Source organism: Bos grunniens, chromosome 22 (genome assembly GCF_055505025.1).
Source record: "Bos grunniens cultivar Pamir isolate PY7600 chromosome 22, Bosgru_T2T1.0, whole genome shotgun sequence".
Classification (NCBI taxonomy): domain Eukaryota; kingdom Metazoa; phylum Chordata; class Mammalia; order Artiodactyla; family Bovidae; genus Bos; species Bos grunniens.
Genome location: NC_141186.1, coordinates 27,739,429 through 27,752,293, shown reverse-complemented (window position 1 = coordinate 27,752,293; position 12,865 = coordinate 27,739,429). Strand labels below are relative to the sequence as shown.

At 39.1% G+C, this 12,865-nt stretch overlaps 1 protein-coding gene across 5 annotated transcripts in view; it reads right to left on the bottom strand.

Moving 5' to 3' along the window:
• Nucleotides 1-12,865, bottom strand: part of CNTN3 (contactin 3) — a 395,604-nt gene that overhangs the window by 38,389 nt on the left and 344,350 nt on the right. For 4 of the 5 annotated variants that reach the window (XM_086366707.1, XM_086366705.1, XM_086366706.1 and 1 more), the window contains 6 exons: nt 9,944-10,061; nt 8,747-8,905; nt 8,498-8,647; nt 6,544-6,614; nt 5,360-5,594; nt 1,460-1,575 (listed from right to left, as the gene is read on the bottom strand). In XM_086366707.1, the coding sequence (XP_086222833.1) occupies nt 1,460-1,575; nt 5,360-5,594; nt 6,544-6,614; nt 8,498-8,647; nt 8,747-8,905; nt 9,944-10,061 (849 nt within the window). The remainder of the gene's footprint in view (nt 1-1,459; nt 1,576-5,359; nt 5,595-6,543; nt 6,615-8,497; nt 8,648-8,746; nt 8,906-9,943; nt 10,062-12,865) is intronic. The other variant, XM_086366708.1, reaches the window with a different exon arrangement.

Genomic DNA, 12,865 nt, shown 5'->3' with positions numbered 1-12,865 from the left:
CCGAAGTGACTTAGCAGCAGCAGCAGAGTATGTCTGCTCCATCTTGTCCTGGTAGAGCTTCTTTGTTCTATTTCCCAATGGCCATCACTGGGCTTCCAGGGGGCTGAGATGGTAAAGAATCCATTTACAAGGCAGGAGACCTGGGTTCAATCCCTGAGTCAGAAAAATCCCCTGGAGAAGGAAATGGCAACCCACTCCAATATTCTTGCTTGGAGAATCCCACGGACAGAGGGGCTTGGGACCCTATGGTCCGCAGCATCTCAAAGAGAGTTGGACATAACTGAGAGAATAACTCTTTCTCACTTTCACTTGGCAAGTCTGACGTGGGTCCTAAATTTGACATATCATGGTATCACTCTTACTAAACACAACCTCTGTGTTGCTTGCTTCAAGACATCATACAAGAATCTGACTTAGTTCAGCTGACCTGTCCATGGGCAGTGGCCTTTGATCCACCTTTTGGCCACCCTGGTGTAATCATTTGAGGGTATGTTGGCAGGTGGCAGGGTACATGGTCCTGTACTGCAAACATGTGCTGCATGTAAACCTGCCACAGAATCAGGAATTAGAAGCATGAGGGAAGCTTCCTAAGCAGATGGCTGGGGGTGGAGGTAAATCACAACGACGGCTACTACAAAGTGGTAGAGAAATCTGAAGACTGGACTTTTTATCTTGTCCATTCTTTGCCCATTTGTTTTCAGTTCTCCCTAACGGCTCCCTCCTAAACATGGGGCCCAGTCAGAATGGTTCTTCTTAACAGTTATGGCCATCTGTGACGTGGCCCCACTGTATTTTTCTTTTCTTCACCTGAAACCAGCTTCCACAGGCAGACCGCTACTCCTTCCATTCCTCCAAAGTGCCATGCTCAGTCTGGAATGTTTCCACTTTCTCTGTGTTTCCTTACTTTTTCTGTTAAGCCTGAATGCCCTTATGAAGTCTTTCAAGGTCTCTCAGCCCTCAGCCACTCTGTGTGACCTAGTCTGATCTTCATGACATTTGGTTGTGTGTTATCCTATTTCACACCATTCATCTTCTTTCACCAAAGGCAATTATTTGAAGGCAAGAATTATATTCTACACAGATGGCTTCTTCAGAGCCCAGAAGCAACAAGTCCACCAAGAAAATAAGCCAAAGCACTGGAGATTGAGTTAATTGTCGTCAAAGTCATCCTATGAACTTAAACACTAGAGTTCAATCTTATTTTTTGTCAATACAGCTAAAAGATTAGGCCCATGGGATACATTATTTCCTTTCATTTTATTATTATTTTCTTTTCTACCATGCTAAAGTTATTTTCATTCAATTGGTTGAATTAAAACCAATATTTGTTGATAGTCACAGGGAACAATATCCAAAGTCAGACTTTAGCTAAGATTTCATTACTATAAAGACTTGTAAACGAAAGCAAAGTAGCCTGCCAACATTCATACACGAGCTAATTAATTTTAAAAGATATTACCTCATAACCGAGTAAGTGTCCATTGCTCAATTTCCAAGGAATGGCATTCCATGAAACTTCAATTTCTGAGGAAGATAGGCTATTTGCAGAAACTTGAGATGGAGCTATTGTAGGCTCTGTTTGGGAACAGAATGTGAAATCCAGTTATAATTTTGATAGTTAATTTAAAAAATCTACTGAAGTCTTTATTTAAAAAAAAACATTTCAACATATTTGAAAATACTATAAAATACTCTTTAAAAATATTTGAAAATATGAATCATGTCTTGGTCATGTCCCATTTCCTAGGAAAAGATGGCATCAGAACCACAGGCTTCTTGCTGAACAACCAGAACAATGCTACCCTCCTCTCTGGCACTCCTTTCTGGGTATTCTACTTTTCTCCCTTTTTTCCCCCTTTGTTCTTTCCACTATATCATTATTTCTCTCTTTTTCATCCTTCAGCCCTGGTGGGAAATCCTATGTCCATAAATGCTACCTATTTTTATTTTTGGCCTTGCCAAACAAAAGTCAAGGTCTACAGAATTCATTTACTCAATAAGCATTTAGTGAGTGTCTTGTCCAACCAGGCTCACAAGAGGGGCAAAGTTCAATGAGATCCTGTACTCTGCTGAAGAAGGAGATAAACCTGCACAGAGCTATTACACAGTACAGAGATCCCCTTGCTAATGGAGAACTCCTGGGGTTTCACAGGCCCTCCGCAGTGATTCTCCCATCTCAGGACACAGCTCTGAGTAGACCTGTCTCCTCCCCCAACATTCATTTCTATGTTAAAGGATCCTGCTCCCTGGCCATGGCTGATGGATACTGACAGCCTGGTCCAAGGATGGGCCTATTAGATAACTTTCTCCTTCATTGAGCAGTAGATGGACTTAAATAATTTACAATAAAATTGTTGATCCAAAGCGCAGGACTACAAACCACAGTGGTAAAACTGAGTAGCATATATCATCAGACTCTAAATTCTATGTAATCCGCTGCAACCCAGATTGTATGTTTTATGTGTGTTTAAATAAATACATTAAATACACGTGTATACATACACACAAATATAGCAGATCCAAGACTGACTGACTTGATTTGAAATGGTTGAATCTGCAGTGTAAAATGTGGATCAGCCATGATTAGGAACTGAAATTTAGCATAAGAGAGAAAAGGACTTGATGTACAAAAATCCCGGTATAGAGCACTTGGGGGATGGGTGGGGGCGGGTTGGTGAGACAATCAGATCGGTAAATTGATTAAATGCTCCTAACCCTGTAATTTTGTGCGTAGAGCACACTGTGCTGTGGAAATAACTGTTCTTAGATTTTCATTGTAACTGGACTGTTCAGGTTGCCCAGAGGGAAAGAACATTCCTAATTCTAATAAAATAAACTTTTATTTTGTTAAAAAAAAAAAAACAAAAAAAAAACAAAAAACTTTCTCTTGAGAACGTGGGTTTGGAGAAACAAGGAGGACTTGAGGCCAGTCAATCAGCCCTAGAACCCTAGAGAAGCCTTAGGTTTCTGAGGGCTCAGAGCTTCCTTGATTAAGACTCTTCATGAGGTCTGCTATTCAAAACCTCCCCCTTTGATTCAGTGAAATGTCTGAGGATATTTCCAATAACTCTCGCTTTTTTCAAAGACCAGTCAAGTCAGATTCGGACATCTGGAACAGACAGAAAGACCTTTAACTGACTCATCAGTGGTTGCAGGGAAGGTAACAGGAGAAGGAACGTGCAGGAGGCAAGAGCCTCCGGCTGCTGCCTCCCTCCTAGCTACCAGCTCCACTCCTGTCCAGGATGCCCAGGGTGGACAGCACCCCAAAACTCCCTGGTCCCTCCCCATCACTCCCCAGACCCCTGACCTGCCTTTGTAATGATAATCCTTCTCAGTAACTCTTGGAGAAGAGTTCTGGCTATGAATTTAAAAGCTCTTTCTGCTGCAAAAATTCGGATAATGCCTTTTCCTTTTTCTCTCAGAACTTGGTGGAAAAAGAATAAAACTAGAGGGTGATGGTTTGATGAAAAAGTGAGCTTTCCTTATTTGTTTTTATGAATGACAACTGTGGACCCACTTCTGCAATTTACTGTAAGGCTTGGTGGATAGAGGAGATGCTGTTAAATCTTATTTCATGAGCTCAGACTACTCAAGAGCAAAAGCCTAAGTTAAAATACTAGCTCAATAGGTCTGTATGGATTTTGGCAAATTCATTAATTTTTCACCAAGCTTCCATTTTCTCCTATGTAAATGGGAAATGACAATAGTACCAACACATCACTCCTCTTTGGAAAATTCAAATTAGGTAATGTCTGGCTCATAGTAAGCATTCAATACTTGTTACTCCTGCCATTCTAATTAGGTAGAACCACGTGAGCTAGCAAAATATTCAGCTGCTTTTAACCTATAAAATGGCTTTATAGACTTCTCCTAACACTACTATTATTTTGTAAAGAGATGCAATAACTGGGACAGAAAGGCAGACAAAGGGAATGAGTCCAGAGTGGAGTGTGTGTGAGTCTATACTAACTGGAACTGGTGAACCCCATCCTCGAACCTGCACATTCTGTGCTTCACCAAAGCCATACTTGTGGTCTTCCCTCTCCAATCTGCTAAAACCTCTCTTTCAGCAATTAGGAACCACTTTATAACTTGAGACTAGGGCACTTCAAAGAGAGTATCTTAATCTTACCCCCAAAAGAAGAAAGCTCTGGAAGGCAGAGCTGCTCCCTGCTTCACAGACTAGGATTCAATGTATTTCCCCCTAAAGAGATGTTTAACTAATTGTGAATCCCTCTGACTATTCACTGAATTTCACACTTCAGGTAAGCATGGTTGATCTTTATTACCTGGATGAGGACTCTAACTGTGACTTCAAACATTCTTCTTTTGAAGAAATATATCTGAACTCACAAAGAACTTCCAAATTGGGGTTTTGGATCATAATTGGATTATTAAGTTTGGAACTGATAAAAAGAGCTTCCTCTATTTATGATGAGGCTTCCCTGGTGGCTCAGATGGTAAAGCATCTGCCTGCAATGTGGGAGACCTGTGTTCGATCCCTGGGTCAGAAAGATCCCCTGGAGAAGGAAATGGCAACCCACTCCAGTACTCTTGCCTGGAAAATTCCATGGATGGAGGACCCTGGTAGGCTACAGTCCATGGGGTCACAAAGAGTCAGACATGACTGAGTGACTTCACTTATATATCAACAAACACATTGTCAGTCAAAAATATAAGTTGAAAATGCATTTAATACACCCAATATATGAAGAGCATAGCTTAGCCTGTGCTATGTGCTTAGTTGCTTAGTCATGTCCTACCCTTTGCGACCCCATGGATTGTAGCCTGCCCAGGCTCCTCTGGCCATGGGGATTCTCCAGTCTAGAATACTAGACTAGGCTACTATGCCCTCCTCCAGGGGATCTTCCCAACCCAGGTCTCCCACATTGCAGGCACATTCTTTACTGTCTGAACCACCAATGAAGCCCAAGAATATTGGAGTGGGTAGCCTGACCCTTCTCCAGGGGATCTTCCCAACCCAAGAATCAAACCACGGTCTTCTGCATTGCAGGCAGGCGGATTCTTTACCAGCTGAGCTACCAGGGAAGCTCTAGCTTAGCTTAGTCTATCTTAAACAGGCCCTGGACACTTACATTAGCCTCCAGTTGGGCAAAATCATTTAATACAAGGCCTATTTTACAATAAAGTGTTGAACATCTCATGTAATTTATTGGCTACTGTACTGAAAGTAGCCAAAACTAGGAGATGTGTCTACTGCTGCCCAACACCCTGATACATTATTTGACTCCACATGACCAGCCCAGGAAAAGACTGAACCAAAGTAAAATTTCCACTGAATATGTGGCCCACTTCACACCACTGTGAAGTTGACAAATCATTAATAGCCTTTCCATACCTTCTTCTGCAGAGAAAACCGTTGTCACTGGGCTAAACGGCCCTTCACCTTTGTTATTATAAACACCCACTTTAACTTCATACAGTGAAAATGGCAGGATGCTTTCATTCCTAAAGACGTATCTTGGGGTATCAGGAGACGTGACCACTGTCTGGATCCAGTTGGTTACTCCAAGAGGGCGGAAAGCAACAACATACCCAAAACCTTCACCATTCTGTAGTTCTTCAGGGACTGGCTATAAAGGGAAGACATATTAAATCACACTTTCACATGAGGGCAAGGCAAAAATAATTTCAGCTATAATGCGGAGTCTTTTCTAAAACTAAAAGTCATCAAATAATAATCTTCATTGTATGAAGTGGCTGGATTAGGAAAGGAGAAAAGGGACAAGGAGAGAGTGAGCTGCTTTAAAACAGACACACGCCACTCTTTCATAGCCATCTAGATAACTAACTACAATTTTCCAAAATAATTTAGATTTTTGAGCATCCTGTAGCCCCAATTTGAGTTCTGAGTAATAAAGATATACTTTCAGTTGAAATACTGTATCTCTAAATTAAATAAAAATCATCTCCTCCCTAATGTTGATCTTACAGAAAAAATTATATATTGACATGATAATTCACTGCAAGAGTAAAACTTTAAAAAAGGAAGTAAAAACAAGGTTTTAAACTCAAAGCTGTATTTGCATCATGTCAAAAATTTCTACTGATACTCCATGATCTCTTGACTTCTTATTTCTCCATCAACATCTTCAAAAAATAAAGATAACTTTAGCGCCTTCTGCTTTGTTAGTTAACATTTTTCCCAATTATGACATAAAGCAAGGGCTGAGAGAATGGCCAGAAGGCAGCACTGCCTGGAGCCGTGGCGTGTGCATCCTCAGTGGGGGAACAGCTCCAGAGCCAACAGTCAAGACTTGACTCATCCCCAGCCAGATGACCTTGGGCAAAGTATTTCATATCTCTATGCCTTAGTGTTTTTAACCTAAAAAATGTTGTGAGGATAAAGTGAAAAAAAAAAAAGCAAAATGCTAGGAACAGAGAATAACACAAAGTGAACATTAAAAAATATGAGCCAGTATTAATAGTTCTACCACCATCAGCACCATCAGCATCACCCAGGAAGCCATGGCTATGGGAAGACCATCACCCTAAGGGGGCAGACGCGGCCCAGACACTTACATCCCAGGTGATCACCAGTTCAGACCGGCTCCCACCTCCTCCACTGACTTCTGAAGGAGGCACTTCTGGTACTACACAGGTTAGAGAGAAGAAATGAAACCCTATTCACATTTGGTAATATTTATCTGAAGGAAGACTCAACATTGTTTACTTTTAATATCTGAATAATTCTACGATTGGCATATTACATGTGTGTGTGTGCATGTGTGCGTGTGCATATATACATGCAATATACATGTGTGTATATCTAAATATATTTATCTTTTGAGGAGATAGTCACATGATTTACATTTGCATAAAATTATTAAAGATTCAAATATTTCAAACAGTAAGAAAAAATTACTCAGTATGAAGGTTAATAAAATGAGAAAAAGCATTTCACGAGGGATTATGATAAATCAATCCAGCATGGAAATTTTTTTCCCCAAGTGTCAAAGTTACTTTTTTTAAAATTGAAATATAGTTGATTAACAATGTTTTAGGTGTACAGCAAAGTGATTCAGTTATAGACATATATACATACATATGAACACACACATATATATATTTTTCAGATTCTTTTCCCTTACAGTTATTGCAAGATATTGAATACAGTTCCCTGTGCTATAGAGTAGGTCCTGGTTGCTTATCTATTTTATATATAGTAGTGTATCTGTTAATCCCAAATTTCTAATGTATCCTGCCCCTTTCATTCTCCCTTTGGGAACATTTCTTTTCTACGTCTGTGAATCTATTTCTGTTTTATAAATCAGTTCATTTGTACCATGTTTTTAGAGTCCACATATAAGTAATATCATATGATTTAATTTTACTTGGTGTGATAATCTCTAGGCCTATCCATGTAAGCATGAACATTTAACTTGTGACTACTCTAAGTAGAGTTCCCACAACACTGGTTTTATATAAAAATGACTCACACTGAAATCTTCAAATCCTGCTCTTTTATGAATCTCACACAGGCATTAGATTTCTCACTAACAGAAATTTGTTTTATAAATCTCACGACACACCTAGAGCATAAGATACCTAAAGGTAGGTCCTTGTTGTGTTCACAGCTGTACCCACTGTACCTAGAAAGTGCTCAGCACACAGCAGATACTTTCTAAACATATTTCTGTGAATAAGTGAACTGAGTCTCAAGATGGATGTGCTCCCCAATTTCTCATAATCCCTGGCACGAACATTCTATGCATTGTCCTAAGTGAAAAAGCATCATTAAAATTACTGAAATACATTCCATGACTTCTATCTTGGCTTTGTTCCAAAGTGATACATCGGCTGTATTTCAAACATAATTTTAGTCTTAACACTACAGATTCTGAAAAGGAAAGTCTTAAATCCTGTCTGATGCCTCAATAACGTGATACCATACACACTTTCTGTTCTGCGGTTTCAATGTTAGGCTGTTTTTAGCATTACAAAGGGGTCTTATGGTTAATATTAATAGTTACCCTTCATGAAAATTTTAAAAATAATTCTCCCTTAATTTAATACTCAAGGAGCCAAAATATACCTATTCATCAATCACTTAAGCTCATTCACTGAGCTTGGAGGGCAGAATGAGATTTCCTAGCAGCTGATCTCCCAAAAGTCATTATCCTACCAATTTGTCAATGCTTGTTATAAATGAAAACAGCACTTCCCCTGTTAACAAGGTGACGATGTCAGATAGTAATTATAACCTTAAGTGACAAAAACATAGTCACTCTACATGCACTAATGAAGGCTGGCACTGGACTGAACTCTTGCAAATGTCACACTACATCAGATTCACTTACACGTGTGTCTTTTGACAAACGCCATATGGCCAGTCTGCCGTGAGATAGGTCAGATAATTGCAACGAGGCATTATTGAGGCTGAACCCCTGCTGGCCTGGGGATCAAGGGCAAGAGAAGTGGAAACACACCCCGAGGAAGACCTATGAAGCCAAGACTCAGAAAACAAAACACTAACCTGCCTCTTCAGTTCTTACTTTTTCTGAGGGTAAACTGGGTTCTCCACCTCCGATTTTGTTACTGGCTACAACCCGAAATTCGTACTCCACCCATGGATTTAACTCGACTACCGTAGCTGTGTGTGTTTTCCCATCAATGACCTCAGGCACTACAAAGGAATATTTCAGAGAGGTGAACGTTTGCGCATCTTAGGGTTGATCTGAAATCCATTCATTTGTACCAGTGGCATCTGCCTCACCCCCTTTACCTGTTGTGGCCGTTTGCCAACCCACGGAGAAGGGCGTCCTCGCCTGGACAGAATAGGCTATAACTGGGCTGTGGTTGTCTGTACCTTCTTTCCAAGAGAGCTGGGCAGTTGTGTCTGTAATTTCATCTACCTTCACGCTCTCTGGTGGCCCAGGTGAACCTATGGAAAGCAAAAATGCAAAGAACAGTTCAGTTCAGTTCAGTCACTCAGTCACGTCTGACTCTAGTTAGCAATTCCATAAACCAAAGTGAAGAACCTGCCTCATGACACGTGACACCTCATGACACTCCAATGGATCCCAATTTCAAAAGCACTTATGGAAAAAGGAAATTTCCCTGGCTATAAAACAGCCATTTTCTTTTGCATTCCTGTTGTTAGATATTTAATCTGGATTTTGAGCCATGAATTCCAAAGGCGTAACACTCCATGACTGCAAATGTACATCTGCTTTTTGAGTCCTCTGTTTGGCAGGATTCCTGTCTCTTTCCAAATTCAATAACCTTCACTTTTGTGTGAAGCCTTTTTTTTTTTTTTTTTAACCTCTTGGGACATCTCTGTAGTTTCCAGTTTGTTATCTAGAGTTGTTTTATTCTACAACGCACTCTGGGTCATTTTTCAGCCCAGTAGAAAGTCAGTACTTTGGACAGTAGTTCAGATTGGCAAATTTTCTCAGGCATTCTGGATGATCCTGGTTTTTTGGAAGTACACACACACACACACACACGCACACTCTATCACTATTATCTTTCACATTTTCACATTAAACACTATCACTGAATTAATGACATATTCAAAAACACATCAGCTTGGCAGCAGCTGTGGAATGCTTATTACTGTGAGAGCTATTGGAATGACAGAATTGAGATTTTTATTTCTTTGAATTAGCATCTGTCCTCATTGGTACAACTTCTGGTCTATTTGGGTGGGGTGGGTATCAAATCAATATTATAACTTGCATGCTCATACTGCTATCTCTGGAGAAGGAAATGGCAACCTACTCCAGTATTCTTGCTTAGAGAATCCTGTGGACAGAGGAGCCTTGTGGGCTGCTGTCCATAGGGTTGCATAGAGTTGGACACGACTGAAGTGACTTAGCATAGCATTGCTATCTCATCATGGTTTTTTCTTCAGCAAGGAAGGCTCAGTTAACATGTTTAAAAACAAAACAAAACAAAACACTGAGCCATTAACGCTTACCTCTTACTATGAGGTCAGCAGCAGATGAAACGCTGTCCACCCCCGTCTGCACCATACAAACATATTTTCCACTGTGCTTCAGTTGAATGTTTCTGATCATTAAATCACCTGATGAACTCTGTTGGAAAACACAGGTAATGAACATATTATTATTCAGAAAACACAGAGAATCTTAAAGGCCATATGCAACACCATTGGGACAAAACCCATATTTAGAAAGAAGACCTAGCTGGTTACAAAACAGAAAATTGCTCCAATGGAAAGTATGGAAATAAAAACAAGTTAAAAACCACACATGACTGCAGACATAGGTTTCTGTAGCTAAATAAATGACAAGCTTTCCCCTGAGCGTTTATGGTTTCACAGATAAATAAGGGCAGAGATTACAGTCTCAGAGTCTATTTACTTCCACTAGGGTGACACTTCTTTTTATATCCACTGCTCAGCACCAGCTCAACTCTTTTCTCTTGTTCCAGCCTCTCTGCAATTATCTGCCTGAGAAGAAGAGGGAAGCATTTAGGTATCTGGTGAGAGATAAATGCAGCACGACAAGGGGATTACCACGGTTGAGACACTTTTCTGAGCTCTTTGAAGCTTAAAAAGCCTAATGCTGTTTAATTCCTTTGCTACAGAATTTAGGGACAGTCAGTATGAACCTCTCAGTAAGAAGAAATTAAACATTTTAAACCAAAAAATAATAGCTGCCCATAAAGACACTGGCTGGCGTTTCCCAGTGCCAATTAATGAAGCAAATGTATTTCTAAAAGCTCAACTTCAAATAGTCTTCATTTTAAAAGAATGTAAAATCATGTTCATAAAATGACTAACTGCAGGCCAGTTTCACGCATTAGTAAAAGTATGGATTGAAATAAAATGATTTGGAAAGCAAAGCCTTTTGAAAAGGATCACTTACTGGGAAAATCTCTAAACTGTACAGACAAGGAAGCAATGAGTGGTTTGTATTATACATTAAAAGGATAGTTTTACTTTTGGGTTTTCCTAGTATTTGTTGAAAGATGGATTCCACTATCTTGTTTTTAGGTAATTTCCCGAGATCTTCTCTAGGTTGATTTCTTAAATATTGCTTCAAATCCTCAGGACTCTTAATGGTCTATACATTCTCTGATGGTTTGGACAGTGGCTTCAGCATGATTTTCTTGAGTACTGGGAATAGACAGATGTGAGGTGATTGATGGCTGTAATTAAATAATAATCCAGAAACTGTTAAGTTTGCACATTTTACTTTGATCAAGTTAAACTCTTTCCTTTCTCTCCCTCTCTCTCTTTCTCCTCAGGGTTATTTAGAAATTTATCCCTAGGACAAAACCTTCAATGCTTGTTGACCTTTAGAAACTCTCAGGTTTTATGAGCTCCATATCCTCACAGGAGGTTGATTATCATTTCTATAGAAATCTCTTATTTTCAGTGAAGTAAGAACTTTTTAACGATTAAATTCCATTAAGGCATTAGGGTAAGCTGTTATTATTTCCTGTGTTTATTTGCTTATTTTGAAAGCAGTTGGGTAAAAAGGGGCTGAAAGCAGGATTTTCTTTATGTCCATAGATTCATGAATACAGTTTCTAGGCATATAAGCTGGTTTTGTTTCTTGAAGAAGTTAAAAAAAAAAAAAAAGACTGATGTTGGGTTTGTCATTTCTGTTCATTTCGGTATTGATGGGTGAAGAGAGACATAACTTAGCTAGTTTATGTAATACCCAAACCATCTTCCTGAAGAAATATAGCTAGGCTCACTCACGATCAAGAGAAATATAACTTTTAATTATTTTTTACACTGAGAGTGAAAACAGAAACAATGAACATGCACACAAGGAACAATTGAGTTTTTCTTTCAGAACCAACATGAAATTGAGTGGATGAATACATTAATGAAAAACAAAATGCAGCAAAAACAAAGAAGGATCCTGTCCTTAATTTTTGTCTTTCTCAGTAGACAAAATTTATGTTATTCCTCTTCTAGCACTTTTTCTCTCTCACCCTATCTGTTGTCTTTTAATGAAGCAATATAAAGAGTCAAGATTGATCTTAACAAAATTTCATTAAATGCTTGCCATATATGACTCACTTGAGGTTAGAGAAGTGCCTTATACATAACCTCTGCTCCCTAGGATAGAAACCTAAGTCAGGGTTTTATGTGTGTGTGTATGAAAGAATTTATGTTTACAAATTTATGGAAGTTTACTTAATAAAGGTTCAATAAATCACATGGCACATACCATATATACACAACCTCAGAATGAAAGAGGAAAGAAATTTCCAGTCCCGCTGAGGATATGGAGCAACTGGAACTTTTATTATTACTTATGGGAGTGCAGACTGGTGCAATTACCCTGGAACTCTGTTTAGAAATATCTACTAAGGCAGGATATAAGCATAATCTACAATCCGGCAATTCCACCCCTATTACATACTTTACAGATATGTGTACATATGCTCCCCAAAGACATTTATAAGAACGTCTGTGGTAGTACTAACCATAATAGCTAAAGGATGAAAACAATCTAATGTCCATCACAATAAAGCAGCTTAATAAGCAGTGAAATATTCATTTAATGAAATACTAATAGACCATGAAAATCAATGAACTATAACTACACAGATCATGCAGAGCCAAGACTCAACATAAATAAAAGATATAAATCAGATAGAAAAGAGTAAAATGATACTGACCTATCATATTATAAATCTGGATTGTGACTATCTTTGGTGGGCTATTTAGCACTGCAATGAAGCAATCACTAGACTTCTGGAATAGGGCTTCCATTGCTTCTGGGTTTCACTGTTGTTTACTTGAATGGGTTCATTTTATGAAAATTCATCAGGCTATACATTTATAGCTTGTGTATTTTTGGTGAGAACATAATAGCTCTCAAGATGTAGTTATTCTAATGTGTAACTACGGCTC